The 12,821-nt window shown below is 55.0% G+C and overlaps 5 protein-coding genes across 5 annotated transcripts; 3 read left to right on the top strand and 2 right to left on the bottom strand.

Moving 5' to 3' along the window:
- Positions 1-411: 411 nt before the first annotated feature.
- On the bottom strand, positions 412-1,423 carry MFIFM68171_04343 (Urease accessory protein UreD; the record flags this gene model as incomplete). The annotated part of the gene is made up of 2 exons (XM_071059763.1): positions 412-1,327; positions 1,383-1,423. The coding sequence occupies 2 exons, from the start codon at positions 1,421-1,423 to the stop codon at positions 412-414; spliced, it is 957 nt and encodes a 318-aa protein (XP_070915864.1).
- Positions 1,424-2,153: 730 nt separating this feature from the next.
- Positions 2,154-3,339, top strand: MFIFM68171_04342 (Altered inheritance of mitochondria protein 6; the record flags this gene model as incomplete). The annotated part of the gene is made up of 2 exons (XM_071059762.1): positions 2,154-2,335; positions 2,388-3,339. 2 exons carry the CDS (start codon positions 2,154-2,156, stop codon positions 3,337-3,339), a joined length of 1,134 nt encoding a protein of 377 aa, XP_070915863.1.
- Positions 3,340-3,875: 536 nt separating this feature from the next.
- Positions 3,876-4,602, top strand: cyn1 (Cyanate hydratase; the record flags this gene model as incomplete). The annotated part of the gene is made up of 3 exons (XM_071059761.1): positions 3,876-3,908; positions 3,959-4,398; positions 4,581-4,602. 3 exons carry the CDS (start codon positions 3,876-3,878, stop codon positions 4,600-4,602), a joined length of 495 nt encoding a protein of 164 aa, XP_070915862.1.
- Positions 4,603-6,969: 2,367 nt separating this feature from the next.
- Positions 6,970-8,368, top strand: ebp2 (rRNA-processing protein EBP2; the record flags this gene model as incomplete). The annotated part of the gene is made up of 2 exons (XM_071059760.1): positions 6,970-7,924; positions 8,022-8,368. 2 exons carry the CDS (start codon positions 6,970-6,972, stop codon positions 8,366-8,368), a joined length of 1,302 nt encoding a protein of 433 aa, XP_070915861.1.
- Positions 8,369-10,024: 1,656 nt separating this feature from the next.
- On the bottom strand, positions 10,025-11,899 carry MFIFM68171_04339 (MYND-type zinc finger protein samB; the record flags this gene model as incomplete). The annotated part of the gene is made up of 1 exon (XM_071059759.1): positions 10,025-11,899. One exon carries the CDS (start codon positions 11,897-11,899, stop codon positions 10,025-10,027), a length of 1,875 nt encoding a protein of 624 aa, XP_070915860.1.
- Positions 11,900-12,821: the final 922 nt, after the last annotated feature.

Raw genomic sequence — 12,821 nt, 5'->3', positions numbered from 1 at the left:
CTTCGTTATTTTATGGTAGCAGAATTGAGAAGATGCGGCGGCGGCGCAGAAACGACAGGATTTTGGGTTTTGGCGGAGGGGCAGAGGGGCAGAGGGGTCACTCAAAGGTGGGGTGTGGAGGTACGTATTTGCACAGCTGAGGGACACAGACGGTGCTTGCCGCAGGCCATCAAAGTTCGGAAACGCTTCGTCTTTTATAACCCCACCAGAACGAACATCGAATTCGCGGTTCGGATTCATTCACATGGAAGCGCATCACCAAGAACGCACCTGAGGTGCTGTGTTGGCAGCGGGCAGCTGCTTTCGCATTCAACTCACCGCCGGGCGCTCAGATGCAAAACCGGCCTGTCAGACCAGAGTCCTTATATTTGGGCATAATGTAGTGGATTCTCTAGATCACGTCCGGCTCTCTCAGGTACCCACCGCCGGCCGCCTTTCACTCATCATCTTCCTGTATGAAGCCACCACCTCTTGCCGAATGCCCTGCAGCTCCTCTCTCTGCCGAAGACTGCCCGCAGCCTTGGGGATATCCTCAACGGCCACCGCTGCACCGCGAACAAGGAGGTTCTTTTTGGGCAGCTTCAGTTCAGGCGGCGCCTGCGCAACGTCGTTGATGCCAACCTTGGCCTCGCCCCTCTTCTTGACAATCTCCGCCCAAGGGTCCCCCTCCGGCCCGGCCTCTTCACCAATATACTTGGCTCTCTTCCCCTTCTTCTTCTTCCCCCGCGCCTCGAGCTCGAGCTTCCACGAGACCCCGAGCGCCTCATTCTCCATCTCGCGCTCCTCAGCCAACTCGAGCTCCTCCTCCCTCCTCTCCTTGACCTTCCTGTCAATCTCGCGCCACTCGGCGTACATGTTGTGCACCTTCTTCTCCTTCTTGGTCCTCCTTACTTTGAGCCCGAGGGGGTCCTTGCCGTTCTTGACCGTCTTATTAACTAGCCCGCTGACGGGCAACGCCGCATCCACCCGGTGGCTGAACTCCGAGAGCCGCTCGCCAGGCCTGATTTTGAGTTCATCTGTGGAGGCTAGTGTAGGGTTTGAAGAAGCCGAGCCCGTCCCATTCTTGCCGGCTGCCTTGGATTTGCCCTTGACTTTCTTCTCGGGCGCGTCGCCGTTGTCTAGGCCCGATCTTGGCTTCTTCCCGCTCGTCAAGGCCATGATCCGCTTGAAGGCGCGTGGCGCATCGTCCGTGTCAGCGCCGCCGCGTTTCCTTTTCTGGCCGCTCTGTTTCTGAAGTTCATTGGCTTTCTTTTGGGCCGCAGCACCCTTCTTGGAGCTGATCGTTGGCGGGAGCGGTTTTGCTATTTGGGTTGGAGGGAGGTTGAAGCTGCTCCATTATTAGATGATGCAATTGGCAGAGCCCGCATAAGAAATTCGCTTACGTTGACTCATCCTTCTCTCGTCGGGTATGTTTGTGCGGCATGGTGTGCAACTGGTCCTCCGAGCGGCTTTACGCTTGTCGAATCTCTCTCTTGCGCAGTTTGTCTGGAACCCGGCGGCGACGGGTGCTCACAAGTCAGAAAATTTCCCCACCAGCTCAGATAAGATAACCCATGTGGATCCAGTAGAATTGTGCGTTGAACCTGTGCTTGGATGGCGGACCCCGCCAGTCGAAGCTCCAGTGTATCGTTGGGTTCATCCCGTCCCCGTCAAGGGACGGAACGCTGGAATCGCACATATGGAGTATGTAAATTTAGCGCTAAATTTCAGCGTGAGCATCGCGGAACGCAGACGTAGTCAGGCCATGAAGATCTTGCATCGTACTCAAATCTCTGCATTCAAAAACTCACTTCTCAGCAGCACCGCGTGTACACTAAAATGGGAAGTTCTCTCGGCTCATGTCATGTCGCTCAGCGTAATCGGCCTTGATGTATGTACTGCCCAGCAAATACGCGCCAGCTAATACGCGCCAGCACAACTTTTCTCATGGTGCCGGATCTTCGCAAATGGGATCTTCAGCTGCGCCACGTGAGACGTGCCGTATCGGCATTCGGTGGGTCTGGTGAAGGGGTGAATCACCGGCGCGGCCGGCCCCTGCCACCCGCCGTCATCAGCCGGTCCGCCTTGGCTTGGCCCTCCTGATAATAAGAGCGAGGCGCGGTGGTTAAGGACCCAAAGCTCTTGACAATATTTCATCAACTATCTAGTCGACCATGTTTTTCCGGAGCTATGGTGAGTCCAAGTCGGGACTCAATGTCAAATACGTCGCCGTCCCCGGGGATGTGGAGGCGGGAGGCGATTTGGCGCAACGCGATGCCGTCCGAATTCGACAGCAGAAACCGACGACGGAGCGGCCGTGGCGCGTATATGGCATTCTATGTGGCCTGGCAACATTGTACGGCAGACAGCCCTTGGATTGCCTCCGCCATACTGACTTAATGTGCTAGGGCGTTAATCATAGCGCTAACCGTTGTCGGCCAAGCAAGGCAACCTGCCCTGCGCGGACGCAGTAGCAAGGAGGACCCCTTTGCCGACTGGGGCAAGCCAGGCACCGGCACTGAGGGTTTAGCGTGGTACCCTACCGACTTCCTTCGAGACGTGGTGCCCGTTCCTTGCCACTCCCACAACGACTATTGGCGCAAGGTCCCGTTGTTCTCAGCGATATATGCTGGCTGTACCGGGGTCGAAGCAGATGTGTGGCTCCGGAATGGCGACCTTCTCGTCGGCCACGATACGGCCTCGTTACAGTCAAACCGGACATTCCAGTCGCTCTACATCAACCCTCTGGTCGATATCTTGACTAGACAGAATCCGAAAACAGAATTCTACGACGGAACTAATAACGGCGTCTTCGACACAGACCCGTCGCAAACTCTGGTCCTCTTGGTCGACCTCAAAACTGGCGGCGCGGAAACATGGCCATGGGTCATGGAGCAGCTTGCGCCCCTACGCGAGAGAGGGTGGCTCAGCTACGTCGAGAATGACCAATTCCATCGGCGCCCTATCACCGTGGTTGGGACGGGCAACACGCCCTTTGACCAGATAATCGCAAACTCGACCTACCGGGACGCCTTCTTCGATGCGCCTCTGGACCGCCTCGAGGACTCGGCATTTAATTCGACCAACTCATATTACGCAAGCACTTCCTTCTGGAAAGCTATTGGGGCTGTGTGGTGGAAGGGGTCGCCGACTGATAAGCAACTAGAGAAGATCAGGTCCCATCTACGCGAAGCCCACAACCGGGGGCTCAAAGCGCGGTACTGGGAGCTGCCTCCATGGCCGATCCATGTGAGGAATAACATCTGGAAGGTTCTCGTCGAGGAGGGAATTGATATGCTTAATGTCGATGATTTGCATGCTGCCACGAGGGAGGACTGGACGGCGCCGGGCACCTTCTAATCGGCCAATGCCATGAGTTGGAGAAGCATGACGCTTCCCTTGGCTGGGCGGAGGCTGCGGATCCCGAAGGTGGCCGGCAAGCCGGCGTAATTGCCGGCACCGGACCGGAGTGTCTCTTGCGGTTAGCCAGACGAGTACAGAGTCCTGAATTTGAGAGCCAAGATTCCATGACACACAGAAAGATGGCTGTGACTGCGATATCTACCCTGTGCTGCAGGAAAAGATGGCTCCTTGGTGCAGCCCCGCCCCAAGCTTCCAGGTTCCCGAGTCTCCGGTTTATCTCCTGCGGGGATACATATTCATCCGCAGCGCCAGCCGGCGGGGTCCCCACCTGCTAGCAGCCATGACGTCCCGCACATCAGTACCAAGCATGGAGTGGAGAGGGGGAAGAGGGGAGGGGTGATTGCTGCTATAAGACGAGTTGTTAGAGAGGTGAAAAGAAAAAGGGTCTATCTCACCCGCATCATTCTACTCTGCACACACGTTTACAGTTTTCAAGGAGAGAGCCAAGAGGCAACACTCATCAACCGTCCAAAATGGCAGACCAACAGAGACTCGCTTCCCTCGATGTAGGTACATCAATACGGAGAGAAAGCAAATGCCACTAACAAAAGGCAAGTCTTCCATCATCAGCCGCCTCCCTTCCTACTCGGCAACTCTATTCGACGCCAAGACCCAAAAGGGTCTCACTTTTGAGGCCATTGCCCAGCACCTTGGCCGGAGCGAGGTGGCTGTGGCCGCACTCTTCTACGGCCAAGCACAGGCCTCGCCCGAGGATGTCGATAAGCTGTCGAGCCTGCTCGGCGTCCCCCTGGAGCAAATTGCCACCCAGATGATGGGCTTCCCCGACCGTGGCCGCGCGGGGCCCATGCCCCCCGTCGAGCCGCTGATTTACAGGCTGTACGAGATCGTACAGAACTACGGGTATGCGTTCAAAGCGGTCCTGAACGAGAAGTTTGGCGACGGCATCATGAGCGCAATTTGCTTCAACAGCAATGTGGAGAAGGAGGTGGATGAGACGGGCGCAAGCTGGGTGGTGATCACCCTCAGGGGGAAGTGGTGAGTCTCGCTCAGGATCTTTCTCGCCCTGTTTTGGCTTCCTCGCTTCCCCCCTGCTTTCTTCGACGAGGTTACTTTCTTGGTATTACCGTTGTCTCTCTTTTTCGTTATCTTCGCTCCCGCCCTGGCTTCTTTTCACCCTTTCGCACCTTGCCGCAACCCGCACCTTCTGACAAAAACAGGCTTCCTTTTACTCGGTTCTAGGCCGCATTGGGAGAATAATGATGTCCTAGACGCTCGGCGAAGCTTGGTGTCTACACCCCTTTCACGTGGCCCGTCGGCGGGACGAAGCGCTCGCTGACGGCAGCGGGTTCTAGAAAGTTTGCCGGCGCGGGAACGGATGGCTTATGAGTTTCATTACTATATGGTGGTGTGCATCTATGCTTTGTTGGCCAACTTTTGCGGGCACAGCGCTTGACTTGCGGGATAGTGGTTGGGTGGCAATCGGCGCGGGATAAACAATACTAAGGGGTCAGGAGGCCACAATGCTAAGTTCAACGCCACCGTATCGTTATCGCCAACTGCTATGCTTTCAATTTTATGAAGGAGAACAAATGAAAGGATCCAAAGGCCAATGATCTCTGGCGATTCCAGGGTTACCCATTTTCCATCCTTGTCTTGGAGGTCTAGAAGGCTTCATTCTTCATCAGTAACCCCTTGTCCCTTGGAGAACAATATTAAGAGCACAATACTATGAGCCCGCTACCAGACTTTGAACGAGACTGGTCCCTTTTATTGCATGTTTTTTGCCGCGTCTCCTCAGGGGCAAGGTATCAAAGAATACTAAGGGCTCACACCGGTCTCCATTCTCTCCCCCCCTCTCTCCGGGAGACTTGACAGCGGCGAGAATAGTAAGAAAGCCTGACCAACAGCACCGTCTCATGGAGTTTTACTGGGGGAAGAAAGAGGATATAAACCTGCATCTCTCCCGACATCAAACCGACTTCTTCTCACCACCCCTAACAACGTCTTCTGCATTACACAGAACAACCCAACACAACAATCAACATGCCTTCCACTACTCAAGTCCAGGTCCCCAAGACCGCTGCCAACCCCTACTGCATTGTCATGTAAAGTGACAAATCTGGGGAATCCGGCACTTAGATCACATGAGACATCCCACCAGTCAGCATGAGGAAGAGGGTCCTTTCGGCCTCTACCCATCTGACTCGACAAATCTTTTCCTCCGTCTCCTCTGCCAATATCATGAAGCCTCTTCCCAGCTCTGGCTCTCCTTCAGGACATGAGCTGTCGAAGCCTTCAGGACGAGGAAGCATGTCTCGTTGTGTCTTCGTTTGCCAACCCCAGACACCATCATCGGCCTCACTTTAACCACATACCCTTTTACCTCTTCACTTCTCAGTGCGCACACTTTTTTCACAACAAAGCACAGCCAGAAATGGAAAAGGAAAGAAAGAGCAAATGACATACATACAACCACACTCAACAAGCCTTCCCCCTTCTCGGCATTTCCCTTTTCGAACCATTCCCGCCTCATCACGCTTGACCCTGGACCCGGACCAGCTTTGGCGGCAGTACATACAACCAGACTTCGAAACCAAACTCGACTCTCTCTTCTTCTCCGGTCTGCCTTCATCAGCACCACCACTACCAATCTTCCTCCTCCTCCTCGCACACCTTCCCCAATGCCGGTAATGGGATTGGGAGACTCGCGACCTTCTTGTCTCATTTTGGGGAGGGTCAGTGTGAGAGAGAGACGTGGTGGGATCTGATGGGCGTTTTGTGATGAGACAGGTGGAGAGCGTGGTTTGGGAGCGTTCCAATGTTTCTTGGAGAAATTGTATATACTTTTCATGATCACTTTTTGGGATTGGGAGGTGGAAGTTGGGGATGGAATCAGTGACGGGAGGGAAGTTTGGAAGTTGATGTGCGTATCTTTTCTTTTTTTTCTCTTCTTCTTCTCCAGGCCGTTGTTCTTTTTACGGGAGGATTCGATTCGTATATAAGAACCGAGGCCGATTGATGCACCTCTCACTTGTCCCATGCATGACTGTGATTGCAACTGCGAGTATTCGGGGTATTGAGATGCCCGACTTTGCCGGTGTAGTCGCCGTTGTGCAAAATCAGCTTAGAGAAAGTCCCAGCGCAGCGGCCTTCTGGGTGTGTCCATGCTATAATCTGTTGATTCTTCCCTAGGTAACCCTCTAGGGAAAGGCTTTATGTAACGCGAAGCCTCCTACTTCACTCCCTTGGTTATCTACGCTTGCAGGCAACCAGTCATTGAAGCGTCGATTCAAGAAGACACAGAGTAGGCATCACCTCGGTAAAAACCAAGCCGAATTGGGGCAGGATGGTTAATACAATATGATGTGTGGGGAAAATGGAAAAAGATACGCATGGGAAAAGAAATCCATATCTGATGTCCTGTGGCCTTGCACGACTGGCTGGGTGTAAGTGGGTTAGGGTTATGTATCTGGAGCAAGGCTGCTCTGCCCCACCCATTATCTTAGCTTATCGCTCAATCGCAGCAACCAGCCAAAAAAAAGTTTCGGAGGCGCAAAGCTGCAAGTCCTCAATCAATCCAATTCATCGTCCCCACCAACAGCAAAAATGGCGAAGAAAGGCGCGGCACAATCCCACAAGACAGGGCCCAAGGCGAAGCAAGCAACTACGAAAAACAAATCAAACAAACTAAAAGCCGACAGGAGGAAGAGCAACGAGCCGGTGACGGAGAAGGTGGTTGAGGACAAGGAGGAAGAGTGGGAGGACGAGGACGAGGACAGCGACAGCGACGAGGAGGCGGTGCCAAAGAGCAATGGAAGCAGACTAGACAAAAGAAAGGCAAATGGCGGAGAATCAAGCGACGAGGATGACGGCTCAGATGAGAGCGAGGACGAGGGGGAGCAAGGAGGCATCGACATCGCGGCGATAGACGACTCCGACTCGGAATCAGAGCTCGAGTCTGATGGAGGAGGAGACGACAGGGGGAAAGAAGACGATGACGAGGAGGAAGCTGAGGATGGCGAGGAAGAAGAGATTGACGTAGACGAGCTCACCGACCTCGACGAAGAAGACGAAGAAAACATCGCGGCCGGCACCCGCACGCGCCAAACAATCTACAACAAAGAAGGCCTGCTCGCCGCCCTGCGGCGCATCGCCCTCGATACCAACCCCAAAACCGTCCCCTTCGCCTTCCACCAATCAGTCGTCTCGTCCAAGCGGACCGAGGAGTCGATCCCCTCCATCGAGGACGACCTCCAGCGTGAGATTGCCTTCATGAACCAGTCGCTCGAGGCGGCGCGGCAAGGCCGCATGCTGCTACGCAAGGAGGGCGTCCCGTTCACACGGCCGACGGATTACTTCGCCGAGACCGTGCGGAGCGACGCGACCATGGAGAAGGTCAAGGCGAAGCTAGTTGAGGAGGCGACGGCCAAGAAGGCGGCCGCCGAGGCGCGCAAGCAGCGCGACCTGAAAAAGTTTGGCAAGCAGGTCCAGGTGCAGAAGCAGCAGGAGCGCGCTAAGCAGAAGCGCGAAACGCTCGACAAGATCAACTTGCTCAAGCGGAGTACGTCCATCACCCACTGCTCGTTCCCGTTAATCCTCCTACCAAAGAACTCTCCCTTCCGCCTGCCCCACCCCCAAACATACTAACTTTGCTGCAGAACGTCAAGAAGGCGGCTCCTCCGCCCTGGGCGCCCACGAAGCGGACGACCTCTTCGACGTAGCCGTCGACAACGAGCTCGCGTCGCACTCGAACAAGTCCAAGAAGCGCTCCGCCGGGGAGCACGGCCCGCCCAACGCCAAGCGGCAAAAGAAGGATGCCAAGTACGGCTTCGGCGGCAAGAAGCGCTTCGCCAAGTCGGGCGATGCCATGTCCTCGGGCGACCTGAGCGGTTTCAGCGCCAAGCGGATGAAGACCGGTGGAGGGGCCGCCGGCGGTGGTAAGAAGCATGGGAAGGCGCCGCGGTTGGGCAAGAGCCGGCGGAAGGCGATGGCCGGGAAGAGGTAGAGGTGGATGAACGGAGATCGTCTGAATTCTCTCGGTCGAGGTGTTATGTATATCCGTTGAATGCTACTATCCTCGCGAGGTGGGCTTAGCACTTGGCGCAAAATGGTCATTATCGAGTCGGCCACGCATATGTCGATAAGGAAAAAAGGCAAGGTTGTTTGTAGTTGCTTGCCACGTAATGGGCTTTACGCGCACAATAACCGAGCGTTGACCCACTGGGCTTGGGATGAACTTGGTGAACAGCCACCGTAATACCTAAAGCGTAGCGAGGGCAGAAGAGGATATGAGCTGGATGGGGAACTCCTTTGTTCCGATGAGGTCACAAAGGATCCTCGTCAATCTCGAGAAGCAGAGCGCATAGTTGAGACAGACAAACGGACCTCCCTATTGTCTCGCCTCCGTCCCACATGCCCTGGGAAAACAAAGACTACGGGAACAGGGAAATTCAGGGGGAAATGTGCCGGTGCCGGATTCGCGGGACCAATGATTCAAGCTTAGTCAACTCTAGTAACTATCTTCTCTCGTCTCGGTGTTTGATACTCCTTGATGTATCGTTCACAGATACGTCGGTTATCGAAACCCAAGATCGAATTCGGGCGCTATCGGCACATGTACATAGAGAGCCAGCGCGTCATCTCTTCATTGATCATCATTTTGACCCTGTCAGACATACATACTACAGACAGCTCACGGACCAAGTGCCCAACCAAGGAAGACATCGCCACATAATACGTCTTGTGGAGAAGCACATAGAAATCGAGAGGGGGGACACAATTTGATCCAAAATAACCTTATGTACTGCCAAATACCTCAGACAGACACTACAGATAGGACGAGGACGACGACGAGGAGAGCTAGAGAAGAAAAAACAGGATGCTTTCATTTCACTCCATGCCATAATATATCATGTCATCAATCCAGTAACATGAAGAACAGAAAGGAGAACACGAATTCAATCGTATCATCAAGAACCAAAAAAGAGGAACCCCACAAGACCAAGAAGGAGAGAACCAAAGAGCAAGAACGCCAGCCCTGGTATTGCCGAGTGCTAAAAAAAAAGTTTCACCTAGCATGCCAGGTATAATGCCACAACCACAACCACAGCTACAGCCACAGACACGCAACCCAAAAAAAAGAAGAAAACAAAGAAAGAAACATCTCAATCCAAGATACTGGCGTAAGGCCGGCTGCCCCGCGTTCCCCTGTCCCATCCCACTGATCTCCCCGGCTGGTGGATACAAGTCACAAAGGTAAACAAACATCGAGTGGCACCTGTGAACCGCTGAGTATGTGTGATGTGTGAGTGTACGCAATCCATGATTTACTAGTAAGGAAAGAGGACAAAAGAGCCAAGACAGTGTCTGAAAATGGCCGAGGACCCATCCGAATCCTCGTGGTATCGTGCAACGCCATCCATGCCATGCCGGGGGAGTTATGTATGTTGTATGTGTGGTTGTGTGCCGGTAGAGATGATATGCTGTGTGCTGTGCTTCGCCATGCCGCGCGCTCGGAGCCGACCAAGTAGAGAATTTTGCCAGTAGACATTATGGAATAACGCCATGCAAAGGGGTATCCCGGGGAGGATCCATGAAAAAAACAAAAGCCCGGGGGGTATCAAGAACGACCACGGTTTCCCAACAAGCGTTTTCCCGTATATCATTGCGTCGCGGCGATGCACCAGTGACGATGATATGCCCACGCACTTTTCTGGCACTCCTTGCTGCAGTATTTGGTCCGCCGGCACCGGCGGCATTTTGCGAATTGCCGAGGGAACTCTTCCCACTTGCCGCACTGGTAGTAGGCGCACTGCCGGATGCCTCCGCGCGTGTCGTCCTTCCGGCACAGGTTTCTCATAACTACCCCAGCCCAGTACTGCATGTCGGTGCTGTGATACCGGACCGTGAACTTCTCTACCAGCGGGAAGATGTTGAGGTCGTTGGGCAATGTGTACTCCTCCTCACACGTTTCGTCCTCTTCTTCCAATTCAGCTTCGAGCGCCACCGGATCAGCGCCGTCGAGAAGCTGAATTTCCTTGCCAATCTTGAGCTTTGGAACCAGGTGGCTCCTCTGGAAGTACTTCCTGAGGTTGCAATACTTTGAGACATATGCCAGAAGCTGCAGTGACATCAGGACGTCTTCTTCCCGAGGCATGGCGGCGAGTAGCTGCGGGTTCGGGCTGAGTTGCCGATCGAGTAGGTAGCGCGGGACGCTCGCGTTTGGCAAGCTCGGCTGCGGCGGGCTCACCAAGGTTGGCCGATTAGGGGACAAGCCAATGGTGGGAACAGGTGTTGGGGCATTGTTAGTGGTAGCGCTGCCATCCGGGCCTTGGTGTGTAATATTGAAAGTCCCGGCTTCCTGGGTCTCGGAAACGGTGGGAGTGGCCAGTTCGATCGCACCACCCGCCATAATGCTGTCTCCGTCTTCCACTGTGATCTCCTGGACACCGACTTCTGGTTGAATGTCCCCTGTCCCGGACATCTCGGCGTCTGGGGCTTCATCGGAGGCGGTGCCCTCGACATTCAAGTCATCGGGCTCGGCGGCGCTTGAGTGCTGATGACGGATCGAGGGTCGTCTTCGGGATCGACCCGTAGGGGCAAGCATGGAAGCGGGCCGCACAGTGGGAGACCGAAGCTGCGGCGGCGGTAGGGGAGTCGTAGGCGAAGCCGGCTGCGATGTCATTGCCGGCCGAGAGAAAGGTAGTATGCCTGTAAGGCGATCGGTGTCCCGAATAGGTCTGACGAAGCCGTCGGCTGCGTCCATAGATGGCACGGTAGGCGCGAGTGATTGTGCCGACTGGGGGGCAGGAGAGAGAAGAGTGTGGCGGGACGACTCCTGCGGCCTGCTGCTGAGATGGTGGTGGGGACGGCTGGCGGTCAAGGGAGTCCGGTCCGGGGGAGGAGTCACCTGAAACTGCGGAGCGGTCGGTGTCGCATCGGCATTGGAATGGACCACCGCCGCGGACGGGCCGGCCAGGGCAGCAGACACATCAATCGATGGTGGCGGGGCTTGCCGGCGGAAAGTTCTTTGGTCCACATCAAGGTTTCCGGACCTTGACGAGAAACTGGACGATTTGTGCACACGACTGCTTCCGCCGATTCGGTGACGGTGATGGTCCGACTTCTTGGCTTCCTCGGCCTTTTCGCGGACCCTTTCGATGACTTTGATGTAGTTGTCGAGGATGGTGGCGATCACGGGGACCATGTCGGCCTCGACAACCCGGGTCCGGACAGCCTCTGTGCCCCTAACGCCTATGTTGACAACGCACTGAAAGGCCAGGTTCCATTTCCACATGTCCATCATGTCCTTGCTGCGTCCCTGTTTCAGGATGCAGACGAGCTTCTCGATGCCGCCATCGACGGTTAGGATGTCGCGAATGCGAGCCGATGACGTGGTGAGGTAGGCGAGGTGGTTTAGCGAATTAATCAAGGGCAAGGTCGATGTGCAATCGAGCGCCCGCCGGTCATACAGGGCTGTGGTGATGCCTACCGATGCCTTGTTGACATTGGGAATGCTGAAGTTTGCTTCCCTCATCTTGGCTCGCCTCCACGAAGCACGAGGTAGGCACAAGACAGGGGAGACGGGCGGCGAGCAGGCGAACCGGTGGCTTCGCGCGACTTGTACGGCAGTCGGGTGTTATGTGGCCGTGTCTGCGTAATTAAAAAAAGATGCGTTAGGGAATGAAACAGCTTTTGACAGTTTATGCATTCGTAAGAGGAGGAGGATGGGGTCGGGCAGGCGCAGCGTACCCGACTCTTGTTCAGCGGACTCGGGGAAAAGGGCGAAACTCGCTAAGCGTCAACGCCCCCAACGTTTGAGCACGCAGACTGACGCCGACGACGGATGGAGAACGGATAGACTGAGAGTGATAATGAAAGCTCAAGGTAAGCAAGGCGATAGAAAGAATCCGAGGGCCGCGTTTTGGGCGTTTCAATGGCGGCCTGGAGAAGGTCAGGCCGATTGATGGGCGGCGAATCGAGTTGGTCCTCGCCAAATGCCTCAGCCGCGACCAATGACTTCGAGAATGGGAGCGCTCGAAATCGATTGCCGTGCTGTAGGGGGGCGAGGATGAATGCTGGAGAGGGATAAAAGGCGGATGTACAACTCGGCCGTGGTAAACGATTGTTGGGAGAACGGAGAGAAGGTGTGAAGACCGATGCTCGCCGTGCCTTGATGGCGAGAGGCTGGGTGAATAGGGATCAGACTGAGCAGGCGGAGCTGGTTTTTTGCGGTCTGGTCCTCTTCCCCAATCTTCAGCGCCTCGCAGCAGCGGGACCAGGACCGCTAAGATGCCTGAGGCTACAACCCACGGGTGGCTATTTCATTTCTTGGCATGCCCGCAGCCAACTTCGGTTCCCGAGCTGGATCTCTTGGAATTACTTATCATTAATCCTAGATACTGTTATTTTGCGGGCGTTGGTTCAGCGAACAGACAGAGAAGTGTCAGCATATCATG

Source organism: Madurella fahalii (genome assembly GCF_045866475.1).
Source record: "Madurella fahalii IFM 68171 DNA, scaffold_2, whole genome shotgun sequence".
Taxonomy (NCBI): Eukaryota; Fungi; Ascomycota; class Sordariomycetes; order Sordariales; genus Madurella; species Madurella fahalii.
Note: the sequence above shows the minus strand (reverse complement) of the source record. Positions and strands in the feature narration are given on the sequence as shown.